The following is an 11,923-nucleotide window of genomic DNA, read 5'->3' as shown; positions in this document are numbered from 1 at the left end:
ATGGTTGTTAGTATTTGCCTTATGTATTGAGGTGCTCCTATGTTGGGGGCATAAGTATTTACAATTGTTATATCTTCTTCTTGGATCGATCCCTTAATCATTATGTAGTGTCCTTCTTTGTCTCTTCTGATAGTCCTTATTTTAAAGTCTATTTTGTCTGATATGAGAATTGCTACTCCAGCTTTCTTTTGGTTTCCATTTGCATGGAATATCTTTTTCCATCCCCTTACTTTCAGTCTGTATGTGTCTCTAGGTCTGAAGTGGGTCTCTTGTAGACAGCATATATATGGGTCTTGTTTTTGTATCCATTCAGCCAATCTGTGTCTTTTGGTGGGAGCATTTAGTCCATTTACATTTAAGGTAATTATCGATATGTATGTTCCTATTCCCATTTTCTAAATTGTTTTGGGTTCGTTATTATAGGACTTTTCCTTCTCTTGTGTTTTTGTCTAGAGCAGTTCCTTTAGCATTTGTTGTAAAGCTGGTTTGGTGGTGCTGAACTCTCTCAGCTTTTGCTTGTCTGTAAAGGTTTTAATTTCTCCATCAAATCTGAATGAGATCCTTGCTGGGTAGAGTAATCTTGGTTGCAGGTTTTTCTCCTTCATCACTTTCAGTATGTCCTGCCACTCCCTTCTGGCTTGTAGAGTTTCTGCTGAGAGATCAGCTGTTAACCTTATGGGGATTCCCTTGTGTGTTATTTGTTGTTTTTCCCTTGCTGCTTTTAATATGCTTTCTTTGTATTTAGTTTTTGACAGTTTGATTAATATGTGTCTTGGCGTATTTCTCCTTGAATTTATCCTGTATGGGACTCTCTGTGCTTCCTGGACTTGATTAACGATTTCCTTTCCCATATTAGGGAAGTTTTCAACTATAATCTCTTCAAATATTTTCTCAGTCCCTTTCTTTTTCTCTTCTTCTTCTGGAACCCCTATAATTCGAATGTTGGTGCGTTTAATGTTGTCCCAGAGGTCTCTGAGACTGTCCTCAGTTCTTTTCATTCTTTTTTCTTTATTCTGCTCTGCAGTAGTTATTTCCACTATTTTATCTTCCAGGTCACTTATCCGTTCTTCTGCCTCATTTATTCTGCTATTGATCCCATCTAGAGTATTTTTCATTTCATTTATTGTGTTGTTCATCATTGTCTGTTTCATCTTTATTTCTTCTAGGTCCTTGTTAACTGCTTCTTGCATTTTGTCCATTCTATTTCCAAGATTTTGGATCATCTTTACTATCATTATTCTGAACTCTTTTTCAGGTAGACTGCCTATTTCCTCTTCATTTGTTAGGTCTGGTGGGTTTTTATCCTGCTCCTTCATCTGCTGTGTGTTTTTCTGTCTTCTCATTTTGCTTATCTTACTGTGATTGGGTTCACCTTTTTGCAGGCTGCAAGTTCGTAGCTCCCGTTGTTTTTGATGTCTGTCTCCGGTGGCTAAGGTTGGTTCAGTGGGTTGTGTAGGCTTCCTGGTGGAGGGGACTAGTGCCTGTGTTGTGGTGTATGAGGCTAGATCTTGTCTCTCTAGTGGGCAGGTCCACGTCTGGTGGTGTGTTTTGGGGTGTCTGTGGACTTATTATGATTTTAGGCAGCCTCTCTGCTAGTGGGTGGGGTTGTGTTCCTGTTTTGCTATATGGTTGGCATAGGTTGTCCAGCACTGTAGCTTGCTGGTCGTTGAGCGAAGCTGGGTGCTGGTGTTGAGATGGAGATCTCTGGGAGATTTTCGCCGTTTGATATTATGTGGGGCTGGGAGGTCTCTTCTTGACGAGTGTTCTGAAGTTGGCTCTCCCACCTCAGAGGCAGAGTCCTGACTCCTGGCTGGAGCAGCAAGAGCCTTTCATCCACTCGGCTTGTACAGTAGTACCAGCCTGCAGTAGTCTGCAGCCAGGAGGACACACGGCTGTGATAATGTCCCCTTTCTTCCAGTTCTTCACTGTCACTTTCTTGTTCAATGCTGATGCATCAGAAGGGGGAACTTTTCCCCAAGTGGTCACTTTCCTCCTGTTGTGCCTTTAAATTAATGCTTGTTAAGTAGAGACTGGGGGTGTCAGAAGGTGAGCATTGCTCAACAAAGAAGTTCCCTGGGGAGAGCACAGCAGGCAGGGACACTCAAGGGAAGCACTGGAGTCGGCCACAGGCAGAGAGAGAAGGGGGAACTGTGGGCAAGCACCTTTTAGTGGTTTCCACACTTGTAAATTGCTTGGAGGGTAGGGTAAACTGTTGTCAGATCCAGGTACGTGGGGGGTTTCTTGCCTTTTGGGAGGTCTGAGGTCTTCTGCCAGCGTTCAGTAGGTGTTCTGTACGAGTTGTTCCACATGTAGATGTATTTCTGATGTATTTGTAGGGAGGAAGGTGATCTCTGCGTCTTACTCTTCCGCCATCTTGAAGCTCCTCCTCTGTGCAGGCTTCTTCTTGAGGTGGCTTCTCTTGCTGCAGAGCATGGGCTCTAGGCACACAGGCTTCAGTAGTTGTGGCACGTGGGCCCAGTAGTTGTCTCTCGCGGGCTCTAGAGCGCAGGCTCAGTAGTTGTGGCGCACAGGCTTAGCTGCTCTGTGGCATGTGGCATCTTCCCGGACCAGGGCTCAAACCTGTGTCCGCTGTATTGGCAGGCAGATTCTTAACCACTGTGCCACCAGGGAAGTCCCTCCCTGTGAGTTTTTAATTTCCCAGAAGAGCCTCTGTAATCCCTCTGCCTCAGGAATCAACAACAGCACCTATGAAGGGTGAAAAGTGTTAACAAGTATCAGATCAATGCCATGTTAACTAAGGGACAAGTCAAAGTGAGCACAAGCCTACTTAAGGCACCACAAAGGCTTTATGTTCAAAAGTATCCATTCACCACCTTGCTGATGGTGTTGGATATTGTATTGTAGTCTGATATTTCCTTTGTGCTAAGACTTGCTTTAGTGGATCTTTCAACAGTTGTTTTGTGTTTGTGCCTTCCCTGTGTCAGGCACTGTAGTGGCTCTATGGATATACAATTAAAACACTGATGATAACAAGACAACAGCACCAAACCTATTCTCAGTCCATGCCTTCCGGTCTATTTTATAAAATTAGAAGCCTCTTAAGAGGACAGCATTTTGTGTGGGTGAGTTTATCAAACTGTCTTCTCTAACAGTACTAGTGTTTCGCCAAAAGCCTACTTTCGGTTTTAAGGTTCGTTGGATTCCCTGGCAAAATAACCACTCATCTCACACAAATAAACAGCTTCAATCAAATCTTTAATAGAAGGTGATTTAATTTAATTTCAATATACAATCATTAGAAGGAATTATATCAATTTCAATCTACAATTATTGGAAGGAAAGGAATAAGAATATTAACAAAGTATATAATAGAGCATACATCACCGAATTGGGCCGACACCTACTTCCAGAACCAAGCAGCAGCAGCTGGGAAGTCCTGAGTAACAGCAATCTGGAGCCCCAAGTGGGGAAGGGCCCCAGGCAGTGCAGCCACCCCATGGGTGAGACTTCAAGCTGCAGTTCTGGGGGTTCCCGCTTATAATCCCAGGCCGCAAACTCATATCATCACTTTGCATGCAAAAATGCAGCTCTGGATTCACTTTAACAATGCTGTTGTTTTCACCATGGTGGGGGTCATAGGATTTTTCAGGCCCCAGGGGACTGGCCAGGTCCCCAGGGCTCAAGAAATTCCAAGACCCACTCCCTCTCTTATCGTAAACACCGTTTGATTTGCTAGCAGTAATTGTTAGGTAAGTAAGCAGGCGCGCAGTCCAGGTAGGGTCACAGGTTGGTCAGAGGCCAACTTCTGTCTCTGAAGCCTGAACAAGACTATTTCACTAGCTTCCCCAACAACTAGTTATTGAAGACAACTGCCCTTCGACATTAACAAGTCCATTCTAACCATCATGTGAAACACTATCTCCTATTAATAGTAAGTTAGAATTCTTCTCAGTACCAAGATTCACTCATCTTCCTATGCAAAAATATACAAGTACATAACTTTGTACTTGATAGAAGCATCATTTCTCTAATAGCTTTGTTTATGACTTTTCCTTGGCTCCAAATGTTCATGGCATTTCAAATTAATGGAAAAAGCAGAGAGAGGTGTTGTTTTTTATCAGTGTTGTTCAACTCATTGAGGTTTAAGAACTTGTCAGTTTAAACTGAGTCCTCAGTGTCTCAAAAAAGTCATATGGTCTTGACAAGCATCATGTGTTTTACAATAATTTTTCATGTTAATGAGCAACATTGAGATTCAGTTAAAAGGAAAAATGTTTACATTAAAAATTTACACATATCACACTCATACGCTGGGCCTCTCGTCTACCTATACTCTCTGTGTACTGGAAAATCAGCTCTAAGGTCATCACTGTGTCCTGTAATGTATGTCCAAACTATCATAGAGATAGACTTTCTTCATGCTCTAGTATGGAAGCTAGTGCAAAACGAACTATGTCTTGTGATGTTTTCGAGAGACAAAGTCCTAGTTTTTCTGCTGAGGTACAGTGGCTTTGGAGTTTTCTTTCTTGGTCCAAAGGGAACATAATCACTGACCTTGAATGAATGATGGAGCATAAATATTTAGATTGACTCTTCTTGATTTATAGGCAGAGGCCTCTTCTGAACTGTGAGGAAAAATGATCCTTGGTATTTTTGATTATTTCTTCATCGTTCATATTTTATATTCTGCCTCTGCCCTGAGGCTATTTTCAGGGTTACATTTTTGTAAACTGGCAAAAATAAATGAGGCTATATGAAAAATAATTTGATTTCTTGCTGTAATCTTCCAACCCTTTTGGCTAAAATAATAATTACCACAACAATCACAAACAATGTAAAGCATGTCTACTATTGTTAAAATTTTGCTAAAACGTTTAAAACACACCAGAAATACTTGTTTTCAGTAAGTTTTTTCTTCTGGGGAAAATTCTTTCACAGGACTGGAGAAAGGAAGTCAGTACAGTTTTCAAGTGTCAGCCATGACAGTCAATGGCACTGGACCACCTTCCAGCTGGTACACAGCAGAGACTCCGGAGAATGATCTCGATGGTAAGACCTTTCCCCAATCACTGTCACTCTGATTTCTGTCTTCTTCGTTACTTCAGCTTCAAAGGATACCTTAAAAAAATTGATAAACTTCAACATTGGGGATATTTATTCTTAAATTTTTAGATGCAAAACAAAAACAAAACAAAGCGAAAATGCTGAATGAATACAGAGTCTTCAGCAATGCCATATAAATATAAATCAATAATAGTCTTCATAACAAATTACTTTTTTTTTCAAAATAATTTGAAATGATCTTTTTTCTATTTATTTTACTTTGAATAATTGACCTTAACCATTTTCTTCACAGGAATGGCTGCAATTTCTGATAATAATCATAAAACATAATTACTTCACATAGCTTCTCTGGTTCTTTTATGGTGCTTCTGCAAAACAGCAATATGTATTTTTGACACTCTTATGATATGGTCATTAATATTTGACACTTATTTTTTTGTATAAAGGACAATCTGCCTTATTTGCTTAATTGATAGTTGTCTGAAATACTTGTGGATGAGACATTGAGATTCATATAAAAGTCACATGTCACTACATTAAATATAACAACATCTTCAAAATTATCAGTTGAGAAATACTTCTTGAAATAAAAAGCATCATGACTAAATACAAAAATACAATTCAAGAGAAAGGGTTAGTGGAAGCAACAAAAAAAAGTGAATAATAAAAATAAACAGAGATATAAATAATATAAATAACAAAGCAAAAATATACCCTAGGGAATTAGAGTTACAAATGAGCAAAGTAGAAATTAATAAAAATGAAAGATACTTGAAAAGAGGTAAGTTATGATCAGTAAACTTAAAGCTAGGTGATTCAAACTGGGGCCAAGAAAACAGTAGCTGAAAGAATAAACACGTGTGTATTGAAAATGTGGTGACTCAAGATGGCTGCCTATATAACTGGCAATGGAATTCACTTCTTCTTCAGTAACAGACCTGAAAATATTCAAGTTACTGGAAGGTGAAAATTCTGTATCTCTTTCTTTTCCTCTCCTTTTTCTCTCTCCCTCTCTTCTCTCCATCACCATTCCTCAAATCCATCCTCCCTTTCTCTTCCTTAAACTCCTTCTTTTAATTTTCTTCCTTTTGGATCTTGCCCTTCTTCCCTTTCTAAAGAACTCACTGCCATACATGATTTTAATATAGTCACAGATTTGGGTTTACAACATGATTATGGTGGCAGTAAAGCAATCAACATAAACTATTTCCACAGTAATGATAATCACTGCCAAGTGATAGCACATTAATTCAAAGAAAATTTATAGAAAATTTGCTAAACATCAGGCATTGTGTTTAGCTCTGAGGATATAATAATAAATAAGAAAGACATGATTTCTTTTCCTCGTGGAGCTTAGAAAGACAAACATTCTAAGTGAAGTCATAGGAAATTACCATTGTTATAATACAAACCTGGTTGAATATTGGCCGTATCCTATTGTTCAACATAGGATGGATGGCTAAATAGAAAGATAGGAAGATAGATAGACAGGCAAAGAGACAGACGTAGAGAAGATTTACATCTAAATGAAACCTGAAGGATGAACAAGAATTAGCTATGCAAAAACGTACATTAAAAATTGAGGAAGAGAAGTAGAGGGCAAGGTAAATGCATGTTTGAAGTCAAGATAGATCATGGTGCTGCTAGGGCCCCGAAATAGAGACCATCAAGGCTAAAACACAGAGATGGCATGCAGTTACTTTTGCAAGACAGGCATGTTCTAAATCTGGCAAGACCAAATTAAGGATTTTGAACTTTGTCCTAAGAATCTCATTAGAGCCATAACCTGCTTTATCCTAAGCAAGTCATGAAATAATTTTTTAAAATACTGACAATTATTGTTTGCATTTTGAAGAGACTAGTCTGGCTAAAGCACAAAAAATGTTTTAGAAGTAGACAGACACGGGCCAACTCAGTTAGGACAACCCTAAAGTAAACCCTAAAGTAAAGTAACTTGGGGCTTAGAAAATGTTATTTAACTTGTCTTAGATAAGGTAAATCGAGAAGTGAGGCTACACCAATTCACACTTTGCAAAACATACACCCTTCATTAATAGGTTAGGGAAGCTGAATTCATGTAATCATTTATTCAACATGTAATTTTTCTTGAAAAATTTTATATACCAGGCATTATTTTAGGTACTAGGGGCAAAGCAATAAACAAAGTCCCTACTCTCAAAGAGTATAAATTTTATTGAGGTAGAGATAGATAGTGATAAATTATCAGAAGAAAATAAAGTTTGGTAGAAGGAATAACAAATGATTAGGGAGTACTCTTTTATATAGGGGGTTGAGAAGATTTCTCAGATTAGGCAAAATATGAGCACAGACTTTGAGAAAGTGAGGGAGACAGCCATGCAAATAGGTCAGACAAGAGCTCTTGGTTCAGAAGGAATAGCAAGAAGAGACATCCAGAGATTGAAGCCCAGTTGGTGGTTGAAGTATGACAAGGAGGCCAGGATAGCTGGGCCTAAAGTCATGAGGACATGATCTGTCTTATTTAAACAATAAAAGGATGGTTAGGATATGCCGTAGGAGTACTGCATTTTTCTATTTTACTTGAGAAATAACTTTTAAAGTTTATATACTTGTGTTTTATACTCTCATCTATACATGTGGAGTATATATTGTTATCCTTACTTTTATTATTATTTTATTTTTTTTTTTTTTTGCGGTACGCGGGCCTCTCACTTTTGTGGCCTCTACCGTTGTGGAGCACAGGCTCCGGACGCGCAGGCTCAGCGGCCATGGCTCACGGGCCCAGCCTCTCCGCGGCACGTGGGATCCTCCCAGACCAGGGCATGAACCCGTGTCTCCTGCATTGGCAGGCGGACTCTCAACCACTGCGCCACCAGGGAAGCCCTATCCTTACTTTTAAAGAACAGTAACTTAAGCTAAGAAAATTAAACCAACTTGATTCAGTCACTCTGCTGGTAACTGTGGAGCTGACACTTAAGACTAGGTTGGGTGAGTCAATGCCCAGTACAGGTTATCAAAGCAAAGTCCCCACAAATCCTTTAGAACTGACCCAATGACAATAAAAACACAGTGATTCAAGGCAAAAGATTCTAAGAAATGAGGTCATATCATTTACCCAAACTTAAGGGACTCTATCTCTTACCGGAAGGAGTGAAAATAAATGGAGTGGAGGTGCTGAAGGTCCTATAAAAGATCCAGGATGAATGGGTTGCTCCACTCGACTTACGTGTTCTTTCTCCTCACTCTGAATGACTCACATTGTAAGTAGAACCAAAATGTAAAATCACAGCTCCTGGGATGGCACAAAACTTCCACTTAACTGCATTCTTTTCATATCTATGTGATCTAAGTAGAATCCGTTTCATACATCTATTCTAATCAAGAACCTCTATGCCGAGCTCATGAATAGTGTCTTAATAAATGCTGTTTCACTGGGTGTTTGAACTATACCATGTTTTTAGCTTCATGATATCTCTCTTCTGCATGCAGCATCCCTCCTGACTTTTTTTCCTTATTTGAGTATTGATTAAGCAGTTATGATGTGCCAAGTAAACAGGGAGTACAAATGTGAAAAATGAACTGCTCTCTTGAGGCACTAACAGATAATGGCTGCACTGATTGAACAGGCATCATGAAAACAAATAGTACTCAAACTAGAAACTTCAGGGAAAGGGGACTGATGGCTAGGATTAGAGGGAAGGGTGTATAGGACAGCGTAGTAGACATTTTTCAAAGTGAATACCTTAAGAAAAATCATTTCTACCACTATTAGTTCAGAATTCATCCTCCCTCATCCAAATGGTACTCCTTTAGCAGCTGGTTAACACATTTCAGCACATTTCAAATACTGCCTCTTCTCTCATTCTTCCACTTCTTCATTTGGATTATAATTGTTTACACAGTTCTTGTCCTTAATCATAAGATGCACATCAGTAATCTGACAAAAGGTAAATGAAAAATGAATAGAAGAAACCTAGTACAGTTCATACTTCTTGCACATAATGCTGTTATAGTTTATGATTTAAGATAGTATACATTTAAAACATAATGGAAACTAATAGCCATTTCAGGGTATTTAACTATAGGAGTGTGGGACAGATGTGTTTCACTTGCTTTGTAAAGCACTGATTTTACTCACTGTACTAAATTAATGGGATCAGACATATTTGGTCCTAAGACTTTCTCAATTTCTGGACCCATGATCTCTTTTCACTGAGCAACTCCCTGAAACTGATTTCAATTCCTCTTCCTTTCTCCTGTTATTTTTTTCTTTTGACTACATCATTCAAATAGTAGAAAGTGTAACCCTTGATACGAATTAATATGCGGATGAATGGACAAGGTCAGAAGTGGTCACTAGTAGCGCCAAGAGAATACTCAGCCTAATGGCTTGCTCTCTTTCTATATGGAAATATAGAAATAATATAGAATATAGAATCTATAGGATAAATATATACATATATTTAAGCTATGGATGTTTTCTTTAAATATTCATCTCATTTTAACTTATTCAAGTAAATGTTTAAATTATAAAATGAGATTTAGATGACTTCTACCAGAGCTTTCATGGCTAAGCATTCCGAAGTCAGATTTCCATATAGAATGGCTTTGATTTCCTTTAAGTTTTTGGATAAGGAGGAAGCAATCCTTTTGAAAACCACTTGAAATGGGAGGCATTCTTTGCTGTAGCCAGAGAAATCTACATTGGATGGGAAACCCAGTGTTGGCCCTTCTAGGTGCATAGTGTTGCATAACGTTCTCCCTTTGCCTTTAAGTCACCCTGTGAACTCAGAAGGTGTGATCTACTCATTAGGGTGGTAACTTTGAGCCTTGCAAGTCAGCTAAACAGAAGCAGCAGTTTGTACCGATAGCTGAAAACAATGAAAGTAATTCCCTCTCCTTCTATGACTTCTGTAGTTTCTCTTGCCTTCTCTGTTTGATTTAAGCAGTGTGAAGATCTACAGTAACTTGGAGAAATACTCCAATTCCTTATGGATTACCCTTTTAATTAGGATGTTCTGTTAAAGTAACTATAGAGCCAAACCTCACTGTTTGTTCAGGGTTCCCTGAAAGTGTGTTTGCTATTACTAACAGCTGGGAAGTTTTAAAATATTTATTTTGTGCCTCAAAATTTCAGCTAAAAAAAAAAAATCATTAGAATTCCCCAAAGTTCTTATGTAAATGCCTTGCATAAGGATATGAAGGAATTTATGATGAAGTTCGGCAAGGCATCCTCCAGGAAATATAGGTTGGACATCCATTTGTGCTACTTTAAAAAAAAAAAAATTAAAGTGAACAGGTAGAAATTGTTATACAAATCAATAATGATACAATTTAAAATTAAACCTCTACCCTAAAATGGAGGAGCTTGGCTAGCAAAACTCAGCAATGCAGAGACTCCAGAAAATACAAGAGTGATGTAAGCAAAAACTGTGAATCTAAGAAGAGGTTCTAATTTCCTGACCCCGGGAAATAGATAATTAGCCCTGTTAGCCTGTTCGGTAATGGTAAAGTGGAATTACTGCAAATTCATTTCATTTGAGAAGTGAACCACGAAAAATCTTCTGCCTTTTGGAATCTACATGATATGTGATACTCCCTGGGCGTATGGCTTTGAGAAGAAACACATTAAAGTTTATTTTAAGAATAATGGTAAAATATAAGATGATGACTCCACCCAGAAAGAAGAAACATTGCATATTAAAAATGTCATATTCATTCAAAAAATAGACTCTGACAAGTGGGAAATCTCTAGGCAGAACAAGGAGAAATGAGAAAAATAAGTTTTTGACTAACTGAAATAAATTGAAGAATAGAAAAAGAAAGGAAGAAGGAGAGAAAGAAGGAAGGAAGGAAGGAGAAAATAATACATGGAAGAGTTGTGGTAGGCTGAATAATGGCCCCCCAAAATGCCACATCCTAATCCCTGGGATCTGTGAGTGAGAGACTTTGCAGATGTGATTAAATTAAGGTTTGTGAGATAGGCGATTATCCTGGATTATCTGGGTGGACCCAATGTATTCAAAAGTGTTCTTAGAAGAGGGAGGTAGGAAGCTCAGAATGACAGGAGGTGTGACAGCAGAATCAGGTTGGAGTGATGTGGGGCATGAGCCAAGTTTGAAAAAGGCAAGAAAACACATGGTCCCTTAGAGCCTCAAGAAAGAGTTAGGCCCTGCTGACACCTTGATTTTAGCTCACTGAAACAGATATTAGAGTTCAGACCTCCAGAAATGTAACATAATAAATTTATGCTGTTTTAAGCCACTAAGCTTGTGGTAATTTAATACACCAAGTATAGTAGCAATAGGAAACTAATACAATTGCCAGAAGAAAAAAAAAATTTTTTGTTTGTGTCATTTCAATCATTGACAAAGATTAAGTATAATTATACCAAAATAAAATTTGTATAAAATAAACCAGTTTGTGTTTTTTTGGGGTTTCATGTTAACATCATTTGAGGCCAAAAGGTATGAAAAAAATGAGCAGTATACTTGAAATGGAAAGTAGAACAAGAAAAGGGAAAAATAATATTACGGAAATGAGAGGCTCAAAAATCTGGAACTCCACAGAGTCTGAACATTCAGCAAAAGTTTTATTTGAGCAAGAATCAGAGAAAAACAGCATGTTCTACAATGACAGACTTACCTAATAGGTATCTAAAAACATAAGCTAAAGCCCTAAATTGTCTATGATTTGATGGAAGATAAACACCATGTCAAATTGTATATCCAGTCAAGATTTGCTTTTGTAAAAATATTTAAAAATATGTATTTTCTAAATCTCTAGGGAAATAAAAATAAATAAAACTTTACATACCAAAATAAACCAAAAATTAGAAAGGAAAAATCAAAAATACTTCTGGGGGCTTCCCTGGTGGTGCAGTGGTTGAGAGTCCACCTGCCGATGCAGGGGACACGGG

At 38.2% G+C, this 11,923-nt stretch overlaps 1 protein-coding gene across 1 annotated transcript in view; it reads left to right on the top strand.

Annotated features, from left to right (window-relative positions):
• Positions 1 to 11,923, top strand: part of DCC (DCC netrin 1 receptor) — a 1,189,680-nt gene that overhangs the window by 967,106 nt on the left and 210,651 nt on the right. The window contains 1 exon segment of the mRNA XM_007471661.1: positions 4,900 to 5,010. Within this exon segment, the coding sequence (XP_007471723.1) occupies positions 4,900 to 5,010 (111 nt within the window).

Source organism: Lipotes vexillifer, unplaced genomic scaffold (genome assembly GCF_000442215.2).
Source record: "Lipotes vexillifer unplaced genomic scaffold, Lipotes_vexillifer_v1.1 scaffold195, whole genome shotgun sequence".
NCBI lineage: Eukaryota > Metazoa > Chordata > Mammalia > Artiodactyla > Lipotidae > Lipotes > Lipotes vexillifer.
The sequence above is the reverse complement of the archived record's forward strand: the minus strand, read 5'-3'. Positions and strand labels throughout refer to the sequence as shown.